Source organism: Gopherus flavomarginatus, chromosome 13 (genome assembly GCF_025201925.1).
Source record: "Gopherus flavomarginatus isolate rGopFla2 chromosome 13, rGopFla2.mat.asm, whole genome shotgun sequence".
In the NCBI taxonomy this organism is placed as follows: Eukaryota; Metazoa; Chordata; order Testudines; family Testudinidae; genus Gopherus; species Gopherus flavomarginatus.
Genome location: NC_066629.1, coordinates 21,854,673 through 21,869,787, shown reverse-complemented (window position 1 = coordinate 21,869,787; position 15,115 = coordinate 21,854,673). Strand labels below are relative to the sequence as shown.

Here is a 15,115-nt window from a genome sequence, read left to right as displayed (position 1 = left end):
TGGGATAAGGGGTATGGAACCTTGGTCTATGAGCTCACAAGTTTGATGAAGCTCATATCTTTAATCTGAAGTTGTTAAGTGGAGTATATAAAATTAGTTTGGTTCTCAGTGCGCAGGTGTCCTTATCAGAAACCCTTGCCACAATTAGCATGAATTGGTACCCAGAGTAGAGAACTAGGAATGAGTGGGCCACTTATTCCTTACACAGGTGAGAGGGATCTGTTTTTTTTCTTGATTCCATTTCCAAGAGAACCATTGGATGTCTATTACCTTACCTCCAGCAAAATGCTGTACAAATATCAACAAATTAATCTCTGCAGCAGTATTTATATCCCCCCTCTGCAGATTGAGAAATTAAGGCACAGGAAAAGGAGGTGAGTTGCCCTGGTCTTGTGGCAAATTGAAGGAAGAGCAGAGATTAGAACTTGCTAGCTTTTGGCCCTGTGCTTTGATCACGGGATCACTCTGCCACTCAGTGGGAAATGAGATATTACTAGTTTCCGAGTGCTGGCAGGCCAGAATAGACATGGCTCTTGTCTTTGCTGCAATTGCCCTATCTCTGCCCTGTTAAATAACCCAATGGGATTTTTCAGCTCCAGAAGGAGGGTAGTTTGTTTGCAGAGAGGCATAAAACACGGAAAGAGCAGGATAAAAGATATATCTAGATGACTTAAATACATCTAAGTCGGCACAACCTGATGATGTTGACACTAGGGTACCTAAGGAACTAGGTGAAGCGATGTCAAAATGGTTAGTAATTATCTTTTGACAACTCAAGGAGGATGTGTGAGGTCCCAAAGGACTGGAGAATGGAAAACATAGTACCTAAAAAGGGGAACAAAGGGAACCTGGAAAATTATAGACCATCAGCCTAACTTTTGATACCTGGAAAGATACTGGAACGAATTATTAAACAATCAGTTTGTAAATGGAGGATAACAACGTTATAAGGAGTAGCCATTATGGATTTGTCAAGAACAAATCATGTCAAATGAACCTACTTCTTTCTTTGACAGGGTTGCTTGCCTAGTGGATAGGTCGGGGGAAGCAGTAGACATGATATATCTTGATTTTTTAGTAAGGATTTTTGCACAGTCCTACATTCTCATAAGCAAAGTAAGGAGATGTAGTCTAGATGAAATTGCTATAAAGCGGATGGACAACTGATTGAAAGACCATACTTAGCAGAGTAATTACCAATGTTGAGCTGTCAAACTGGTAGAGTGTATCTAGTGGGGTCCTGCAGGAGTCAGATCTGGGTCTGGTACTATTCAGTATTTTTATGAATTATTCGGACAATGTAGTGGCGCGTATATCTTCATAACATCTGCAAATGGGGTTACAAGCACTTTGGAGAACAGAAGTAGAATTCATAAAGACTCTGACAAATTGGAGAATTGATCTGAAATCAGCAAGATGTAACTTAATGAAGACAAGTGCAAAGCACTTCACTTAAGTGAGAAAAATCAATGTGCAACTACAAAATGGGGAATACCTGGCTGTGTGAGTGGTAGTACTGCTGAAAAGGATCTGGGGGTTATGGTGGATCACAAATTGAATAAATCAACAATTAGCAAAAAGAGCTACTATTCTGGAGTGTGTTAAGGGACGTATTTGTGAGACATGAGAGGTAATAGTCACTCTCTGCTTGGCACTGGTGAGGCCTCACCTGGAGTACTGTGTCCAATTCTAGGTGCCAGGCTTTAGGAAGGATGTGGACAAATTGGAGAGAGTCCAGAGGAGAGCAACAAAAACGATAGAAAGTTTAGAAAATCAGACCTGTGAGGAGAAGTTGGAAACAAAATAAAACTGAGCATGTTGAGTCCAGAGAGAAGAAGACTGAAGGGGGAAACCTGATAAGTCTTCAAAAATGTTAAGGGCTGGTACAGAGAGGATGGTGATCAATTGTTCTCTGCATTCACTGAAGGTAGGACAAGAGGTAATGGGCTTAATCTGCATCATGGGAGGTTTAGGTTAGACATACTAAAAAAAAATCCTAATTAGAAGGATAGTTAAGTTCTGGAATAGGCTACCAAGGGAAGTTGTGAGGAATCTGTCCAACATGTTCTAAAAAACCTGAAAATGACAAACACTTGTCAGGGATGGTTTAGGTCGGTGGTTTTCAAAGTCTCCATTTGCAGACACCCCCCCCCCCAAAAAAAAAAAAAAAAAAGGTTGAATGGAAGTGCAGACCCCTTTGGAAATTTTAGACACAGTCTGCAGTAACCTGCTCCAGGTTTACTTGCTCCTGCTTTAGCATGGGGGGAAGGATTAGAGGACCCCCGTGAAGGTTCCTTCCTGCCCTAGATTTCTATGAAGACTTGTTTATTGTGTGAATTTTTTTACAAATCAAATCTGCTGACTTGAGTTTGAGGTATAATGTGTTTTTTCCTGTGTTAATTTGGTCATATGTAAATATGTTTAGTATTATTTATATTTGCCAGGTGCCTGGAGAATTATCGCGGATACAGGTGGTGTAGAGAGAATTATTGCGGTGAGGAGAAGGCGATTGTGCACAATGATTTGTGTTGATAGTAGCTGTTCTTAAAGGTTGCTTTTACCTCCCAGTTTCATCTGATGTGCCAGAGCTGTCTGCATCTCTGCTATATATCTGTGTCGTGTAACCAATTCAGTGAGCTTGACCTGTGTTGACGTACTTATCTGTTTGTTTCTGGACTGATGCCCTATTTGTGTCTTTTAGTACAGGTTTCATTCAGTGCTTTGCGGTGTTCTAGCAGGATAAGCTTCTAGACTGATGCCTAGCTTGTTTTGTTTTGTATTTTTTCCCTCTCTCTCTCTTCTCCCCTTTCCGCCACCTTACTTGTGCAGGTCTCGTTCAGCGCTGCGTTATCATCCAGCGGGATGAAAATGGATTTGGGCTGACAGTTAGTGGAGACAATCCAGTCTTTGTGCAGTCAGTCAAAGAAGGTAAGCGAACTTGCTAAATATGCTAGCAGACAGCAGTCCACAGGGCTTCTGTCTAGGGCAGGGGAGCATGTGAGAGGGGAAGGGAGAAGATTCTAATAGTAATCCTCCAGGGCAGGGAGCTGCATCCATCACAGATGGATGATCAGATACATGAGGACAAGGGTAGCATTGGATTGCATGGGGCCTCCCCTCTCCAGTGTCTGAACTAATCAGAAGCAGTTTCATATCCTGTGCAAGCCAGGAAATAAATGAGGTGTGTGTTTATAAGGTTGTGGGATTGTGATCATGATGTTTCACCTGCAATGTGAAACCATAACTCCTGGAATTTGGAGACTCATGACATTGTAATCTGTGGCTACCTGGATTTTGGGGAGTGGGGTGTCGAGAGGGATTTAGGGCAAGTATGAGAAGAATGGTTTTTGCACAGCGTTAGAAAGAGGATGATGTTTCTCTAGTCACTGAAATATAAAATTACTGGAAGCAGAAATGGATATAATCGTAAATGACTAATTCTCTCCTCCTCTAGATGGAGCAGCCATGCGGGCTGGAGTGCAGACAGGTGATCGAATCATCAAGGTAAGGGTGCTTAGTGTTACCAGTGAAATGGATCACACACATTAGAAAAATGTGAAGTTCAGTGGTCCCCATTAAAACATCTGCATTTGTCAAAAGTTAGTAGCAGTTATTACTATATTCTACATCTGAGATCCTCTATTTCCGTCTTTTGCTGCTAGCCAGTAACTGTGTAATGTCTGTTGGCAGATGGTAATTTTTTAATGGAGATGACTCTCATTTCAGAATGTCCCCCTGTAAGCTTGTGTACCTCAAATGGTTCAAATTTCACATACACAGAAAGGCCAGTAAATATGGCAAGAGGGAGAGCCAATGATACTTAGCTGTAAATTGGAACACACTTTTTGATTTCCCCGTGTATCCTAAATCCATGCTCCCTTTTCGTGTCAAACAAATAAGAAACCTAGGTATTGGCTGTGAAATCCTCCAGAGAGCCAGTGCAAAAAATCCTACCTCCATTGAAGTCAATGGCAAAACTCCCACTGACTCTGATCCAATCAGGATTTCAACCGAAGTGGATGAATTAGAGTTAAATGAGCCAAGGCTAGATATTTACTCAACTTCCCTGCTATTTTTTTCACCAAGATATGCTCTAGTATACTGGGCTGCTTCTTCCCTGTGCATGAGATTCATCAGCGTAGGGGAAGCATCCTATTTCTCCTTTCAAACTAGCACTGCATTTTTAACATGTTTACTTTGAGAGGGAGGGCTTATCAGATTTTCTCCGTAGCGTGGCATCCAAAGGTGGGAGTATCCTGTTAGTATATTAAAGGGTATGAAGAAACGGCGAGCAAACGTGCATCTAGTTGCTTCTCTCTGAGTTTGTGGTGAGACATGATGAAGAGGTTTGTCCAAGGTCTGAGACCAAAAAGTTTAATGCTCTTCCTCTTCTCCTCCCCAGGTGAATGGGACTCTTGTAACGAACTCAAATCATGGGGATGTGGTGAAGCTGATCAAGTGTAAGTCAATGCAGGCCGTTGCTTATTTTCGGTGCACTTCTTGAAACCATTAAAGAGATGACTGTGTTTAAGAGGTCAGACTACTAGTTCAGCCATCAGGCAGTTAGTAGTGGAGTCTAGCTGTGCTATTGACCATTATTCCACCTGTCTGATAGTGCTGGGTACGCTCAAAGTAGAGAGAGTTAAGTGGAGTTTGAAATCTCTTTGAAGGGCAGGGGAAGGTTTAATCATACGTCAGCGGATATGGAATTTTACTCTTTTCTACCATTGTTCAATGGCTGAGATTACCCTACCCTCCCACAACCGATCTCCTCAATCTCCCCTTGTTTTGCCTCTCTAATGTCAGTGCTTTTGCATGTGTCATTAAAGCTGTATCTCCTGTAGATTGTCATAAAGGGATAGTGGAGTTAGGCTACATTGGGAAGAACTAGTAACATCCCTTTCCTGCACGAAGGAACCAGCCCATGTTAATTCTTTGGTGACTACAGATATGTATCAAACGTACAGTTTGTCTAGCAGATTTAAAAAAAGTATTTTGTCACCGCTTAACTGATAGATTTTGGGGTACCTGAAGTTTAAAGTCTATCTCTGGAGCGGAGCTAACAGCATTTTCAGGCTCTTTGGTGTGAGTAAACACGATTGGACAGATTAACAGATGAAGTATAGTCTGCTGCTTGTCTCTTGGGGACAGAAAGGGCCATGGATAGTCAAATGTAAATGTTTGTGAAATGCAAATTGTTCTTTCTCCGCACAGCGGGTTCCTATGTAGCTCTCACTGTGCAAGGGCGCCCACCAGGGTCGTCCCAGATTCCATTAGCCGATTCTGAAGTGGATCCAGCAGCATTTGGGCATATGTCTCCCATCATGACATCTCCCCATTCGCCTGGCACATCTGGAAATGCAGAGAGGATTACTAGCCCGGTGCTGATGGGGGTAAGAGTCAAATGGGCCTTTGAAGCAGGGTTGGCTGTGCAATAGGAAAATACGCTAATCTTCAGTCTCTGGAGGCCCGTTTTCCATTTTTGATCAAATGGAATTTGTAGTCGGTGGACTCATGCCAATGGCAAAACTACCGTTCAGCTAAGCATAGTGTCTGCTTGGAGATTTGCTAGGAAAATTGCATGATAGATATTTGCACAATGACCAGCTCTAGCCATGGCCATTATTTCATAACATTTATTAGCACCCAACTGCAAGAAACGCAGGCTTTAAGGATGAGAAAATTAGTAACTGGTTTGGGTGAATCACTTTTAAGAGAGTTGTGGCAACTATGTTCAGATAGAGAGGCAGATGGATACGGTCACTGTAGGATAGTGATCTGAGGAAACTTAAGAACCAATTTGGAAGGGCTTGTAGAGACCCTATATTTAAGATTGGGGGTGGGGGGTGAGTGAGCATCTCCATATTTTCCTTTCCAAGTTCATTAACATTTCTCCACTTTTCCCAGGAGGAGAACAATATTGTTCACAACCAGAAAGTGGAGATTCTGAGAAAGATGCTGCAGAAAGAGCAGGAGCGGCTGCAGGTACTGGAGGCGGGGGTCTGCAGAGGGAAGAGTTGAAAATAGAGACCAGCTATTGAATCTTTCATTAGTACTGTCTTGATCAATTTCCATGTGGTCTGTAACATGACTGCCTAAGAGATTGCTGTTGCACTGGGATAAAGGCAGAGACCTGTCAAGGTGCTCATGCTTGACAGTTGAATGCTAAAGAGTGGAGGAAGTCTTCTCTTTGGGAGGCTTCGGTATGCATCTAATCCTGAGAGAGGTGAGCATCTGAGAGTCTTGTTGAAGAAAACAGGAGTTGTGAGTTCAGAACTTCTCAGGATTAAGCTCCAAACTTGGTTACTTCTGGCTATGGTAGAAGGTGCATCTCTTTAGCTGAGCATCTATGTGAATGTCTGTCTGAATACGGCTATGACTGGGAATTTTTTCTTAAAGTTAGGTCAGGGAGAAGAGGGAGGAGCTCTGTATTAATATTAGTGCTGTAGCACCCAGTTGCAAAAGCAATGGGTGTACAAATAATTCCATTTAATGGCATTTCTAATTAGTATTTCATAGACAGGTGGCTGATACGAAGATGAGTCAGTGACTGCAGCTTTAGGGGGCAGAGTTGCAGGGATGGCTCACCAAATGCTCCTTGAACTTTTCAGTCCTTGCAAGAAGATTACAGCCGAACACCCACCCCACGGCTGCTTAAGGAGATACAGGAAACTAAGAAGCACATCCCTCAGCTGCAAGAGCAGCTGTCCAAAGCCACAGGCTCTACTCAGGTAATGGGAGTGTTGAGGATCTTATCAGTAAACTCCAGCTGGATGTGCTATAGGGAAAGCTGTATGTGTGTGGGAGAAGGGTGTTCCCTACCATGTTCTTGCCAATTTCCACAAGCAGACCTGCACCGCCTACTTTCAGTAGCTGTTTAGATGAAGGCATAAGTGACTTTTTTTTTATTTGCAATTAGGCTCACAGAAGTTGATAACTTACAGGTTCTGTATGTGGTGAACATTATAGTATTTAATCAGAGGTTGTAATGCACAGTTTCTCTGTGTCCTAGGAGATTGAGAGAGGCTGTGTTTTAAAGCAATAAGATCTAATTGTGTTAGTGATTTGATCGCTAATTTGTTTCTGTATCTTAAGTAAAAATGAAAAGAAATAGTCCATAGGATAATTTTACAGATAAGGTTCAAAAAAGAACTAGGTAAGTTCATGGAGGGTAGGTCCATCAATAGCTATTATCCAGAATGGACAGGGATGGTGTCACTAGCCTCTGTTTGCCAGAAGCTGGGAATGGGCAACAGAGGATGGATTGCTTGATGATTACCTGTTCTGTTCATTTCCTCCGAAGCACCTGGCATCGGCCACTGTTGAAAGACAAGATACTGGGCTAGATGGACCTTTGGTCTAACCCGAGTATTACCGTTCTTATGTTATGTTCTTATCCTTAGAGTTAAGAATAAATTACTTGAAGCTCTAAAATAGAAAGTGTCCTTACTGAAGGGATTTTTTCCCCTATTACTTGTTGACCACTAGAAGCAAATTTTTCCCCATTTGCATGTTGTAATGCTGTTCATGAGCACCGTGCTCTGGATGTTATTTCTTAGAAAAGCATCTACCGCCACTTAAATTTGGAGTTTTATGGATCAAGCAGATTAGGTCGAATTTTGAGCCTGCTAATCATAGTCATAAAAGAGTAGAAGATTAGGGTTGGAAGAGACCTCAGGAGGTCATCTAGTCCAACCTCCTGCTCAAAGCAGGATCAATCCCCTACTAAATCATCCCAGCCAGGGATTTGTTATCATAAGTGTTCTACTCCTTAAACACCTCAGTGCCCTGCTTTGGGCAGTCTCTTAATATATTTTCTCTTTCTTAGGATGGAGTTTTGTCCTCCAGATCTGTGACAGAGTCACTGCAGATCAGTGAAGTAGATGCTGAGAGTCGGGATGGGCTGAGCAAAATAGACTACAGCAGTGGTGACAGCTCCCGGCCGAACAGTGACATTGCTGATGTGAGTATAGGGTAGCTCTGAAGCTCCACCTTTGTCTCTTTGTGTTTGTTTTTCCCATAATAGGTTTTAGGTTAACAGCTCTGTCCTCCATGTGTTATGCATATGTTGGTGCTCTCTCACGCACACAGTACTAGGACAATGCTTTGAGGGATGTACCAAAGACACTGCTGTGAGGAAGCTTGCAGTGCTAGTCTTTCCTGAGACACTGGGAAAGGAAAATACCATGTTTTTCAGGGTTGGGTTTTCCTGGCACATTCCCTGTTACCAGGCTGAGAGAGATGGATGCCAGTGTCTTACAGAAATGAGACAAACTACAGTATCTGGAAGAACACGTTAATGTTCCATATGTGGTTAGAATGACTCAGACAGAGTCACAGGGCAAGTTGCCATGAGTGTGAGGAAAAGCATAACTCCTACCAGATACACATCAGTCATTAACCAGTAGTTAGAGCCTTTTCTTTTATTAATCCATCAGCTAAATATTAGGTACTAATAAGACCCCATGGCTGTAATGTTTTAGCACCTAACTTTGAATTAATGCGTTGTCTGGTTAGTACCGGGGAATTGGGACTGGGGCTGTTAGAACTTATGAGTAAGTTTTCTGAGCTGCATATTGGGGATATCATTCTATCCCCAATATGCAGTGAGTTGTGTGAGGTCTGATATCAAATTTACAAAACTATCTCTGAGATAAAACTGCTATGCAAAATCAGTAGCTGCAGTCTGTTTTTCCAGATTTAGGTTTATATTAACACAATCTCACTGAAATATAAAGTTGAAAGAAGACTTTATAAAAACTCTAGACAAAAGCTCCAGAAACGGACAATATTTGCTGAGTTGAAAATTGACTTATGGAGGAGAATGGTGGGCTGTGGGGCTCTCCCACACTTACAGGGGAGCTGAGCCCAGGAAATGCAAGGCTTTGAAGGGGGTCTGTTTTTGTTGATGACAGCCAGCAGTAGTCACACCCATTATAGTTAAGGTAGCAAATGAGTTTCCATTATCGCCTTCTGTTTTCACAGGCTTCAAAATCTTCACCTATTAAGTGGAAGGCCGTTGTCATTAAGGGAATTGTGGCATGGGTTTCCTTTTAGTTTGTGGGGATCAAGGAAGAGTGGGAATCGTATATTGTTTGATGCTTGAAGAATCTCAGCTGACCCCTCCTCCCTTTTCTTCTTGATTATTAGCGATTGATGTAGGAGTCTAGCTGGGCGGGGCTTCTACTTGCAGTTGGAAATTAAAGGAGCGGGCCAGAAAAAGATCAAGAGTGTCCGTTTGCTCCCTCTCATTTTTATGCAATATAATAGTGGTTTTCAGCCTGTGATGCACGGACCCCTGGGGATCTGCAGACTATGCCTAAGATTTCCAAAGGGGTCCTGCTTCCATTTGAAATGTTTGAGGTCCACAAATGAAAAAAGGTTGAAAACCACTGCAATATAACATCAGTGAGAATTGCATTTTAAGGGGACTGGGCAGGGCAAAATTTCCATTTGAGGTAGTAGCCTTTGTAATGAAAGAAATTCTGTTAGTATTATTAGCTTAATTTACTCAGTTCCTCTCATGTGTCCTAGAAACATATTAAGTTACTGGTTTAAGATAGTGTGTGTATGGGTGTCGATTTAGGGTTTAACTTAACTTGACTATTTCTGGCAGCTGCTTGGCAATCCATTGAATGTGAGCCATGTGAAATTTGTCTGTTAATCAAGAACATACTCTACAGTACTTCATTTTTCTGGGCCTTGCTGATGCTCACCAGAATTTCCCTCCCTTCCTTCCTAGAGTCCCCGGAGTGGTCTGAAGGAACGTATTTCCCTGGAGGAGAGTCCAGAGAAGAGTGAGATTCAAGATACTGTGAGTCCAAAACACAGTGTGTACATAGCTGCTGCTTCTGTAATGAGTCCATTAAAATCCTTTTTCCTTGTGATCTAAATTGAACATATATTGACTTTTTCCATTACAAAATAAAATGCAATTAAGAATCATGCAGCAAACTTTAATTGGCAAAAAGTTTATGGAGCTTAAAAGTGGGTTTGTTAAAGGATCAGAAGTATATAATCTGCAGTAAAACAGCTGTCTGTCAAATGCTGGGAGCTGTCACCTATGTCTGTATTCTGTCAGTCCCACCCTAAATGGAGGAAGCCTTTCTTGCCTTGGGACACTCAGTCCCAGTAACACAGTGATTATCAGGGATGTCATTGTGAATGGGGAAAAGAGAAAGTTTGGTCAGCAGTAGTTATTGGTTATTCGAATGAATAATTCTCCCGAGGAAGAATTCTAAAGAGAGTGCCTCTCACACCCATTAGTTCTCAATTGGTTCCCAAATTGTGGTGCATGCACCATTGGCGGTATGTAGGCTTGATGCTCCTTCAGCTCACAATAGTTTAAGAGGGTGATACATGATCCGATGTAGTTTGGGAACTGCTGCGAGTCAAATGCCTTCATTTGCAGAAAGAAGTTGCTAGGCATATACCACCTCACAGCATGCCTTGTTGGAGGCATTCTCACTTGGATGGCTGACATTCGGAGAATACAAAAACAGGCCATACAATGTGGGTTTAAAACCTGCTAACTGTGGCTTCTCTGAGCATTCTTATCTTCAAAGGGGAAGATCCTAATGTCACAAGTCAGGAACCTGCATTTCCCCCTTGTGGTCCAGCAAGGGCATCCACTGTAGGCTTCAGACTCCTCAGCTGACAGCTGTCTTGCACGGGGCATGGGGGGAAAGATGTGCGCACCTCTCCCTCATGACTAGGGTATTTCCAGACTGCACAGCTCCTTGCTAGTGCTTTGAGCTCCCCAGCAAAGTCAGGCTCCCTAAGCTGACCTGCCTGTCTCTTCTCCCCACAGACAGTAAACAATATAATTGCCATAGTTAAGATACCACACAGCACTTTATAAGCAAGCACATCTATTCTTAAGGTAAATGCATTACAGAAAAGTTATAAACAATAAAAGAACCTATATGCATGTTAATCAGCTTCCCAGAGATTGCCTCCTGACTGCAAGGGCTCCGACCAGTGCAAGGTCCTTCAGACTCCACCCCAGGGGTTTTCTGTGGTCACAAGTTTATCACAGCTTCAGCTCAGAACAAAGGCTTTAGTTCTTCTGGCGCCTCAGTGGGCCAGAGTCCTTTCAGTCCTTCCCTTGGGATTGGGGCCCTCCTTGGACCAGAGGCCTGTCCATTCGCTGCATCAGAAAGAAGGCCTGGGTCAGTTTTAAACTCGGTCTGTTTTTGGGCTAAAGACCAGACTGAGTTTCAAAAGAGTGACTGGTTAAAAATGAAACTGTCGTCATCTCCTTATAGGCGGTTACCAAAGAGAAACCTTCCCTGAGACGTTAACTGCTCTCTGCATTTTTTTTCTCTTTCAACACCCCAGGATTCTCAATCCAGTGTTGGGAGTCCTTCCTCCCGCATGGCACCTCAGATCATCGGAGCAGAGGATGACGACTTTGACACTGAACAGGAGCAGGTGGCTATCGCTCTTCTGTGTCACAAACACATTTCTTTGGGATTGGACACAGCTGCATCTAAAAGTTCTCCTTATGCCTCAGTTGTGACCACATCATGCCATATTGTTAGCAAACGTTCTTGTCTAGTAAATTTAAAAAAAGAAAATAGGATTCATTGTTACTGGCCCTAACTAATGCCAAATGGCACTTTCAGAGTCCACGCTAAAATAGTCTGTGATTCTTTGTTACCCTGTCTTTTTCCTCATAACTTGAACGTCACCGGAAATGAATCTGCTTTATTGTATTGCCTAGCTTTAATTGGCTTTTTGTAAGTGGCAGTGTTGCTACAGCAGTCATCTTTTGTAATACCTTTGTACTGAAGGGTTTTAATAGTAATTTGCTCTTGATTCTGTTCCGTTATGTCTTGTGTGGAAGTGTTTTCAAGTACTAAACTATATGGAAAAGACCAGGAAGTGGGCTGATGCTGAGCTCTTCCTGAAGGGCTAGAATGGCAGTCCACGAGTCACGGAGTTAGGCTGGTTCTGCTTTGTTGCTTACCAAAGAAAGGAGAAGCCATTTGACTGGGATGAAGCCTTCCAGGTTTCTCACAGGCCTTTGTGTGCAGTTGAAGTGGACTGTCTGTGTCTTTACAGATCAATGGGCAATGCAGCTGTTTCCAGAACATTGAGCTGCTGAAATCTCGCCCAGCTCACCTGGCTGTGTTCCTGCATCATGTGGTGTCTCAGTTTGACCCAGCAACGCTGGTAAGATGTTGCTCTGAAATGGTTCTGCTGGGACAGGTTAATGGGGTGGGCCTGAGTGGTCTGGAGTCACTTCTCTCTTAAGCAACATAATCCCGGATAGTGCAGCTGCTTTGGCAGTGAGAAAAATGAAGCTCTCTTCGTGTGAGGGTTCACTTCTCATGCATGCTTCGGGCTTTTGAGTAAGTGAAGGGAAATGTCGAATCAATACTTTTAGAGGTAATTTTATTTATCTATCTCTTCAGCACAGCCATGTTGCAAGTTCTTGGCCAGTAACTGGAGTTTTGAGAAGCTTATTTCCTCTAAACATTTGGGAGGAAATTCACAGGTAGAATTTGGAGAGTTCTCACTCTCTCTCTCTCTCTCTTTCCTCCAGCTCTGCTATCTTTACACGGACTTGTACAAACAGACCAACTCCAAAGAGACTCGTCGTGTCTTCCTTGAGTTTAACCAGTTCTTCCTGGACCGAGCTGCGGTAGGTTCCAAGACGGGTGTGCCCTTTTGTCTCCCTGTGCAACTGCACTCGAACTGATTTTTACCTTACTCATCCTGATGTGCTGAAGAGCTCTTAGAAATGCTCCAGATACTGTGGGACCTTCATTCGTATCCAGGCAGGGTAGACCTAGCCTTCGGTTTTCTGGGGTAAAAGCTGTTGTCTGTGGGTGTCTTAGATACCAGAATACTGTCTGTGTCTTGATGAAAGATCCCATGATCCGTTAGAGTAGGCCAGAACTCTCCTTGGTCCCCACTCTGTGCACATACTGTAAGGTATTCTGCACTCCAGTTGTTTGGTGCTTTCAAACCTAGAGGTGCTGCATTTCTGTGTGTGTGTAACTGGGGCTTCACAATGAAAAGCACTACAGAAATGTACTGTGCACATGCAGTTTGTTGCTATGGATTAAAGTTGATGCAACCTTCTCTGCAGTGCGTCAATCTTCTGGGAGTTTACATAGTGTTTCATCTATTGCTCGCAACCATTATACATTATATATGGCTTCTCTATTCTTTATCATTTGTGGTCTATCAGGTTGAGGTTTACTTCTGCTCAGTTTAAAATGTATGATGATAGTTGAGTAAACTGAAATGACTCAATGGCTGAATTGACTGTGCTGTCATAGCATTGCCACCAATGCTCAGAAATCTGAAAACTGAAAGCTTTTTTCAAACATAATTTAAAAAAAAAAGTTACTCCTGGTTTTCTAATCTTCCCCCCCCCAAAAAAAAGCTGTACACAGGCAGAGGCACTTCTTCATCTGTCTCCCGTAACTACTGTAGTTCCTTGTTAAAATCTTAGCACTGAATGTAAGAAAATTAGCTGGCCACAACCTCAGGACTCTGGAAATCCCCTTATTCGTGAGCAGCATGTTCTTTGTTAGGAAGTGGAATGAGTTTGACGTCCAAGATAACCCAGGGCAATTCGTCCATTGCTGTAGAGTTGGATTCTGCTGCTTAAATTGATGTGACAGTTGACAATTCCCACATTGGCATCTGTTTTACAAAGACAAGGAACTTCTATTTTGCCATAACAGATAAGACCCATGGACAGGCTCATTGGATATCCTGCCTGAAGCAGGGGTCTGTATCACATGCCTTGGAGAAAGGTGAAACCACTTCCATGATGCACCTACTAACAGTGCAATGCTATCTAAAATATCAGCTGTAGAATTATTTTGGGGAAACTCTGTGGCCTGTGTTCACAATGGTCCCTTTTGGCCTTAGAATCTCTACATTCTGAGCAGAGGGAATTGCCTTTGTGACTGCTGGAAGTCCTCAGATTTGATCTGCCTATTGGGAGAGAAGAGCCTGTCACATATGGTCTCACTCTTACATTTGCTTTCCTTTTTCAGAATCTGAAGGTTCCAGTTCCAGATGAAATATCTATAGATCTAGGTAAGGTCCTTTTATACTGCGTGTCTGTTGTCTCAAACAGTAGGATCGATACCAATCTTAACAGATCTCTTAAAGAAATCTGTGTCTCTCTTCAGGTGTGAGTTTGAGACCTAGACAGTGTTGCATGTCCAACTTGGAGAGACAGGTAGATGGTCTTGTTGGTGTTTGATGGGGAAGAAGATATACGCTCTAGTATATGGCTAGATGGGAGGTGTGGGCACCTACATCTTGTATTTGTTTAGTGTGATATTGGGTATAGCTAACGCTGTTGGTGCTTAATGCACTTGCACGTGGCAGACAGCAGGAGGTAGAAAGTCACTGCAACATAGACTGAAGAGCTTATGTGGATGGCTTTCTCCTAATACAGAGTAACTACTGTAATACAGTGTTCTAAAGTGACACCCCGCCTCCTCTTCCTCCCTTCACCTGCAGAAAAAAGAAGGCCAGAACTCATTCCAGAGGAATTGCACCGCCATTATATCCAAACTATGCAAGATAAAGTCTATCCAGATGTCCAGAGGCATCTGGAAGATTTCAGGTATGTAGACTCTTTACTGCCATTTGTACTGAGCACTAAACTTCATCCCTGCCCAGAGTTAATATTCTGTTAATATTGAGGGAAGTTCAAACTTCCAGGACTTGGTAATTTGTCCTTGGCCTAGATGAATCCTCCATGTTAGCAAGTCACTGTGGGGATACTCCAGAATTTTGGAGCTCACTTGCTTCTCTACTGTGGTGTGGTCAGAGCAATTCCATGGTAATCTGTGATTGCTTGGAAGGACAGCCCTGGGCTCTTCAAATGCCCTCTGTATTGGCACAGACATCTGAGTGCACAGTGCTCAGATCAGATGTCCCCTCTTCCTTGGCCATTGCCCAACTCCACCTCTCCCTATATGGGGCACAGCTTATTGTACAGCAGTCTGGCTGCCTCCGTTGACCTCAGAAGAGGCTACAGTTTCATGAAGCCCCTTTGCTCTGTGAAGTGGTTTTGGCTCTGCTTTACTGCTTAGGCCAATGATGCACAGAGGAGAAGTGAGTTTCTCAAGGCCAC

At 43.0% G+C, this 15,115-nt stretch overlaps 1 protein-coding gene across 7 annotated transcripts in view; it reads left to right on the top strand.

Moving 5' to 3' along the window:
• Positions 1-15,115, top strand: part of ARHGEF12 (Rho guanine nucleotide exchange factor 12) — a 92,959-nt gene that overhangs the window by 47,254 nt on the left and 30,590 nt on the right. For all 7 annotated transcript variants that reach the window (XM_050921933.1, XM_050921931.1, XM_050921930.1 and 4 more), the window contains 13 exons: positions 2,830-2,928; positions 3,455-3,504; positions 4,403-4,460; positions 5,215-5,393; positions 5,908-5,985; positions 6,612-6,731; positions 7,829-7,963; positions 9,743-9,814; positions 11,341-11,433; positions 12,067-12,177; positions 12,551-12,649; positions 14,022-14,064; positions 14,497-14,602. In XM_050921933.1, the coding sequence (XP_050777890.1) occupies positions 3,466-3,504; positions 4,403-4,460; positions 5,215-5,393; positions 5,908-5,985; positions 6,612-6,731; positions 7,829-7,963; positions 9,743-9,814; positions 11,341-11,433; positions 12,067-12,177; positions 12,551-12,649; positions 14,022-14,064; positions 14,497-14,602 (1,133 nt within the window). In that variant the 5' untranslated portion in view covers positions 2,830-2,928; positions 3,455-3,465. The remainder of the gene's footprint in view (positions 1-2,829; positions 2,929-3,454; positions 3,505-4,402; positions 4,461-5,214; positions 5,394-5,907; positions 5,986-6,611; positions 6,732-7,828; positions 7,964-9,742; positions 9,815-11,340; positions 11,434-12,066; positions 12,178-12,550; positions 12,650-14,021; positions 14,065-14,496; positions 14,603-15,115) is intronic.